The sequence below is a fragment of the Ruditapes philippinarum genome, unplaced genomic scaffold (assembly GCF_026571515.1).
Source record: "Ruditapes philippinarum isolate M1 unplaced genomic scaffold, ASM2657151v2 ctg569_1_1_1_1, whole genome shotgun sequence".
Lineage (NCBI taxonomy): Eukaryota > Metazoa > Mollusca > Bivalvia > Venerida > Veneridae > Ruditapes > Ruditapes philippinarum.
The window spans coordinates 155,050-162,885 of NW_026855503.1; the positions used below are offsets into that span (position 1 = coordinate 155,050).

The 7,836-nt window shown below is 31.5% G+C and overlaps 1 protein-coding gene across 2 annotated transcripts in view; it reads right to left on the reverse strand.

The window, feature by feature from the left end:
• LOC132743572 (protein NDNF-like) overlaps positions 1-5,950 on the reverse strand; it is a 49,890-nt gene extending 43,940 nt beyond the window's left edge. The window contains exon 1 of one of the 2 annotated variants that reach the window (XM_060732106.1): positions 5,840-5,950. Coding sequence is in view for 1 of the 2 variants with exons in the window: in XM_060732102.1 (XP_060588085.1) it covers positions 953-975 (23 nt within the window). In the remaining variant the exon portion in view is untranslated. Of the gene's footprint in view, positions 1-952; positions 1,104-5,839 lie in introns of those variants that run through there. The other variant, XM_060732102.1, reaches the window with a different exon arrangement.
• Between the last annotated feature and the right edge of the window lie 1,886 nt (positions 5,951-7,836).

Here is a 7,836-nt window from a genome sequence, read left to right on the forward strand (position 1 = left end):
TTTATTTAATGAAGATTTGTATATTATAAGATGGGCACGGATTTTCAAAGTTTGATGGCATGATATCGTCGCAAAGGAAGAACCAACATTTATCATTGTACTTCAATAGAAATAAGGTAAAAGTTCTGGAAAGAAAGCAAAAAAAAAAAAAAAAAAAAAAAAAAAAAAAAAAAACAAACAAAAAAAACCCCCAAAAAAACCATCTCAAATCTCAAATTTGGGGTTTGATTGAGTCTGTACATAAGTGCTTATGGAAATTGCGAAATATCCCCCCCCCCAGCACCGGCTTTAACGATATTCAATGTTCAGCGCTGAATGTTTTATAAATTAATGATGCTAAATGGCCAGAATAATGCTAAGATAACATGCGTGGCAACAGTTAACAGTTGCGTACTGCAAAAAACAACTGATATTCCATATTCATTATATTTATATTGTCGTCGAGAGAATGTTTCTTAATATATAATTTTTACTAGGCGCCGACGGGGAAAACTAACTACTATACATGTAGTAACCAAAGCATCTCGGATAGTGTAATAGCACAAGTCAGTCATTGTCAAGACAAGTAACACCAAACTTAGCATTGACCGCGTTGTGAATATAAATATTCATATACTGTCTTAATGAAAAAAAAACATCCGGAACATTAAATTGTTTTAGAATAAATTAAAGGTTGTGACTTCTATAAGATTGAATGATTTCCTGGTCTCCTTCGTTAATAAAACACGCGAGTGCAAGTTTAAATGGTAAATTGGTAAAAGAACAAATGTTTTATTTCAAATACGTTATGTGTCCGCTAGACGTTAAGGGGTTATATGTACTCTTTTGTCAGAACCGATACAGATGAAAAGTAGTCCGGAAAACAAGTAAATATTGCACTCGATTTATGAAGTGGTACTCTAAATATTAATTACAAAAATCCAATGTTTAAATCTAAGAGTAAATAACTAACCTTTGGAGGAAAGAAATATCCATTGACCAAGCGGCTTGGTCCGTACCATAGGAATCAACATCCTAATGGAGAACTATTTTAATTAACAGTCCCGCCGATTTTAGAATGTGTCAACATTTGTTTTAACATATATATTCTATATAATAATAATTCACTAGCTTTACGCTAGACATATATGTGTGAAATATTTTTTTCAAAATAAAAATGCTATCAAATTCTGTCCATATTTTAATTTAAGGAAATTCCTTTCTATATGTTTTTATGAAAGGTACACATTTTACAAATGTTCGGACGGATTTGTGGCGCATGAATACGAGAATCACAATAGCAGTGTAAACATGGGTAATTATTATTAGTTAATAAATCTCTATATATCCAACTAAGTTACACATGTGGTGGCCAAATCTTATTTTCCTACAGTGGAAACTTAATTAAATTAGATAAACATTTATTTTATTTACTAGCACATAGCATTACTGTCAACAATGTACTGAACAAACCTACACTCGAGTGCAATTTATATTTTCACTTTGATCTCGTAAAAAGTAAAAATTGTGTTAATGTTATAATAGTGTATGGTATTTTTTAAAGATCCGGGATACAATTCGAGTAATTTCGTTTGAGAATGTTGTGAAAATATCCATTCGTTAATAAACATTTAATCAGCTTATACGGGAAAATAATGATAAAATAACGTTTAAACTTAAAAAATATCTAAAAAAAAATAAGGATAAGAAAGCACCTTTATACAACTAACATGAGTTATAAGCTATTTTATAAGTTTTAAAATGATCGGATACAAGCGCGTACATACACAAAATTATAGGCAACGCCGATACTTTTGTTGTTTGTTTCTTTTATCTTTAGTTCAGAAACATGGGCATATAAAAGAGAAATTATAATATCTATTTATATTTGGCCTTAAACGAGAAACGGAATGTACTATTTACGGAGATTTTCTTTTATATAAAATCTACTTATTATTCACGTCAGTTGCCTCAACGTTGTAATCATTTACCTTTCATTCAAAGGCAGGTTGAAATTTCAGAACTACGAAAAGGAGAAATTTAAACCAGAGATGAACGTCTATAAGGTATGATTGTTACACTACAAAGCCCGAGGGATAACGTACTTGTACGATTTCAAACAAGTTGCAAGATTTATAAAAGAAATGCTAAACTTCGTCACATTTTCTAAATGGCTTAATTCAAAGTATTATTTGACACTTTTGAAAGTTTAAATAATTAAAGTATTTACTCTGTTACATGAACTCTATCATACTCAAATGACGCAGTAGGTAGGTACAATAATAATGTAATGTTGGTGTTTTTATTCTGTAAGTAAATCACCACCATAATTTTAGAGTTATCCGATATATTAAGCCAGGAATTTAAAGTAATATACGATATATCGTATAATGCCCTAAACATAAAACTTGATTGAACGAAAAATAGGTTGAAGAATGCTGACGTCAGGAGAAACAAATTTTACGAATATTTTGAGATAAAACTCCTATATCGTATTGATTGCAACGCCATTACGAAGTAGTCTGTATAACGGATTAACAGGGGTGATGATATAACTAAAGATAAGCCATGATTTCTGATTTTAGACATTATTCGTGGTGGTCTTCAAACAACCTCTACTTTTACTTTATGTACAGCGTCTTACTGCATAATTGTATATAACGCGCAATGCATTAGAGTTCAATATACCACGGTCTTATTTTTGAAAATTTTTATTATGGAATCATAAATAAATAAATAAAAAATAACAGACAAAAGCTTTCTTTAGGTGGCAAATAACTCTTATTGGTCATATTAATTTCAAAAATAGCAGACGATACACGTGATCACCTTGTGAAATGTATTAGCAATTCGCATTAACGTCAACTGACATCATTACTACTTTCTACGTTTTCATATAGGCCTAAAAGAGTTGTATTTACGTCATAAAAAGTAACCTTAAAGCAAAAAGCTAATACCATTTCCCATTCGTCTAGTTTTCTTACAAATCGCCTTCAGAGAGAAATGTCCTATTAATCGAACTCATGAATTTCAGGTTCGGAAACATCGTTTCTTTGACGGCCTTGCATGTAATCGTTGGCTCTAATTTTATTATGTTATACAAGCTTGATTATATTGAGTTAAAATAAGATAAACTGAATCGGGAAATACCAAAATTTAAGAACAGAACGAAGTTTTTGGCTCAACGCATTAGCTTCAAGCTGTAAACATACTTGTTTTCTTCTTTTCTTCTCTGCATTTTTTATACACTCTATATGGTACAAGTACAAAGTTTAGAGCATTAGAATATGATACTAAAACACTAAAGTGTTATTGAGCTTTTTAAAGGATATAATATTTGTAGGATAAAATTCTTGCTCATTTATGTCATGTCAAAACAATACGTCAATAGAACTGTTTACGCTTACTATACAGATGAAAGCTTTAAAGCTACTATCCCCATACACGGTAATTTCACCTTTAAAAAATAGATATCAAAAGATTACATTAAACGACAGGTTTAAAATGTAACATGAAACTCGATGATAAATATGTTTCTTATTCCCTGAATTAACAGCTTATAAAATTTGTGGCATTTTATCCTGGCGTTGCAGCTGCCTATTATATGAGCCGCGTCACGACAAAACCAACATAGTGCGTTTGCGACCAGCATGGATCCAGACCAGCCTGCGCATCAGCGCAGTCTGATCAGGATCAATGCTGTTCGCTTACCAACTCTATTACAAGTAGAAGAACTGATAGCGAACAGCATGGATCCTGATCAGACTGCGCGGATGCGCAGGCTGGTCTGGATCCATGCTGGTTGCAAACCCAGTTTTGTCGTGACGCGGCTCATATATTTTGTGTGTGGGTTAGTAGCTTTATAATGGCAGTACCGATTCGTTCATAATCCCCGGTCGACACTATTTCCATCAAAATGAATTTTAAAAAGGAAATATTTTTGGAATTTAATCTAATTGCAAGATCACTTTGACAGAATTTATGCTGCATAAAATCCAAACAATAATTGATAATAAATTATGGCGGGTTTACATTAGTTACACGTCTATTTAGACATTAAAGTTTTGTGTGTTTTATTTCAAGGCGTTACCGAATGTATAATATTACAATGTTTAAATCTGTATCATCTAAAGTAATATGTTAATTAAAGACTATTGAATAAAGCTGCTTTTCAGGCGTGATAATCCGTTTTTCAAATTGTATTTTATTTATAAATCGTCTCTTCACGCAGTTTAGTCTAATGCGTGCTTTTATTTCTGATTATATGATTCCAGTTTGCGACTTGTATCAATAACATTAATATATGGATTACTGAACCATTAAAACGCTGCACTTTTTGCTGTAAAGATTACCTTAAGGAAATCTGATGTGCGAACAAACAGTAATAATATGATGTCTAGTTCGGATAAATCCCGATGCTGGACGTGCAAAACCCTGAATAACAACTTTTCTGCTTCCGTTTTTACTTGTTTTTTTTTTCTTTTTCTTTTTTGCATGTATTATTTTTTTCCATATCACGTTTGTGCGTAGTTTCATTTTGAAATTGATATAATTTAACCTTTATACCATTTTGTAAATACATACATTTTGCAGATAATATGAATATCTGGCCAAGCCTTTCTCTCTGATTACCAGAAAATGAAGCCGTAATTGAATACTGGTGTTTTGTTTATTTCTCTCAACGTCATTGTATAAATTATATTTCGTGTATTAATATGATCATATAAACAACAGACAACCATCCCTCAACAGCCTCGGTAGGCGTATTTTAAAAGATCTGCTAGATCCGATTTCGATACATAGACGACAAAAAATAGAAAAATTGTCATAAATGACTGTAAATAAGTAAGTTATTGAACAATCAACCCACGCAAGGCTTCCCGGATCAAGGCAGACTTAAGTGGGCTCCGTATCTATTATATGTTTCCGTCCACTATCAGAGTTTGGAAGAGGGTTTATTATCCCTGTGATATGCATTAACGTTGTATGAATACCATTAATTCCATTTTCTAATAACGAGAGATATCATTTTTATCTCGTAAAATTACTCCCCCAATTCTTCACTTATTTATATTCTATGAGTTATGATATTAAAAGCATCCCACATGCTTGTTGTTTTTTGGCTGGTGTTTTAATGCAATAATAATAGATACTGGTTTTAATGTAAGGGGTGACTGTGGGTGAATGATTTAGGACTTATTTATCTTGTATATGCATCATGCATCATTACATAGCAATCGGACAATAAAATAATTAACTTTTTACAAGTGCGCTCAGATAAGATTAAAGTGTAGCGTCGAATATTTACGATCAAGTTCGTAGAGTACTTTGAACATAAGTGATGGTTAAACAAATAATGTTTTATAAAGAACGGAGTCTCTTAAATTTTAATTGAGGATTAATTGATTAATAAACAATCATTTAGCATCTTCAAAATTATTATTAAATCCTTTTGCACCGTTTTTTTAATTAACATTTGAATCGTTCCGTTATTCGTCTTTCTTCTACGTATATCTTATATGAAAATATGAATAATAACTTGCAATTACTATGCACGTTAAATGTGGAGGATTCATTTTGATATATATTCTAATTTAGACAAATATCTTTTAAAAGAAAGGGGGAAGCATCCGTCCTAATATATATACATATTTTTTAAAACAATTTTCATATCGCAAAAAAATGTAAAATAAAGGCTTATTCAGATTTCATTAAAATTTCACATTAAGTAACTAGTAAGTGCCAACTATTTTAAATTTGTTTGCATAAGTCAGTGTGCACTGAAAATCCGTGTAAACAAGGCGGGGTATACGGTACATTACCATAGTAATAATTGAGCAATTTTAAAGTTATTACTTACCCGGAGCTCCTTTGATAATTTATCCAATAACATAGTTGTCAAAGTAAAAGTAAACTATCGATAGGAAGATGGGACAATAAATTGTTGAGTGATTATACCAAGATATGTACCTCGTTGCGGGAGGCACTTTGGCATTCTTTCATTTATACCATCTGTAAACAAAGAACGAGTTTTGGTATTTTAATGACATAATCCATTTTGAACATGAAAACCCTTGATTATCAGCTTGTATTTATCTGAGACTTGTATTTTTATAGATATGCTATGAAAATCTGTTTGTGTATCAATTTGGCTTAAGTGCCGGATTGTTGTTTTGTTTCGAGTGCCTGGTTTTGATATAGAAGGTACGTTCAGATTATAAAGGTAGCTGTTACCCCTGTGATAAAAGTGTAGTTTTATTTGATGTTATTAGTATAAAGAAGGAATGAAATTTGTCAGAAAGGAACTAAAATATGCATAACACTGTATGCCTGTCCTGCTTCATAATAAATATATCACTGTAGTTTTTGACGCATTCTTTTTCATTAGTAACGTCTTACAAGTTGATAAGTGGTAGAAATTCCTTCATTCTTCTACAAATTATAATACTTTGTGTTAAAAGACAATTATTTAGTTTGATATTGCTGACTAATTATTTTTTGTCAATTTCATGAGAACGTCATGTGCTCTGTCTGTAGCGGTGACTCAGTTATAACTGTTATAATTTTAATGACGGGGCATGGAGGGGGGTAAATTTTAGTTTTACCATTATAATTTAATGAAGTAGGCCTAATTATAAAATAACACCCTTTTAAGTATATCAAAAGTGTTATTCTTTACCTTCATAAGAAAAAGAGCTTGAGTTAAGGAGAGAGATATATATTTATATATTCGGAGCAGACGGCCGAGTTAGTGGCAGAAGACGTGTCCAAGTCATTCTATGTACAATGAGTGACTACTTGATCTGTCGTGACTAATCCGAGAGGGTTTTGCCCTACACACCGCCGCTGAAAGAATGATGCGTTGCCTTTCCAACCTGCTAGATAGACCTTCGAGACGAATGAAGGGCCTTTACAACATAGAAAGACTTCATGAAAAGACAACACCGAGGCTAACAGGAAGTGATCGAGAAGACTAAACTTTATAAATCATCATTATGGTCCCTTAGGACGACTGCTCTCTACAAATGAGAAAAAGATTTAAACTTTTAAATAATATTGACAAATTAGTATATTAAGATGCATACAATAATCAGTTATCTAGTTATAGGTTTGATAAGAAACTCATAAACAATACCCCTGACCCAAAACAAACAATAACAAATTTTCGGTTCATCACAAGCAAATGATATGCTTGTTAAATCAATAAAAACTACTGATGATATTTTAGTCTGGTATCAAATAGTGGTATTCATGGACCTTAATTTTGTTTTAAGTGTGTTCATACGCGAGATATGTAGAGAATGCTTTTAAAATTGACTTTTGACCAGGAATAGGCAATACACTCTTACGAAAGACATTATCTGGGCAATAAAATGAATCAATAATATATCAAATAAGGAAGTTAATGATCCCAAAATATATTTGCTATATCATAATGAGTATTAAATGTTTTCGATTTTTTTGCCTCGTTTCAAAACGAAAGTGCAATTTAAAAGAGAATTTGATTTGTAATGTTGTAATTATCATTACAATAGGGGTATGTAGTATATTGACTCGGTCTCACGCGTGGCAAGATTGCCCATTTTTAGTAAAAAAAATGTATGCGAATACCGTTTACTTCTCAACCATGTCATTAAAAAGCAATTAAATTAGGTGGATGCAAAGTAAACACAAAAATGGTTAAACAAACTAAATTATTTATCTCAGTGTACCAAATCCTTTGATGAAATGAAAATTAAATTTTTAATATTAGAGAGTTTCATTCCAGATTATTAATATTATTAATGGAAATTGCATTATTAAGGGGAGATAATTATATAATGATGTCAGCCACTGGAGATAAATGCAATGATGTAT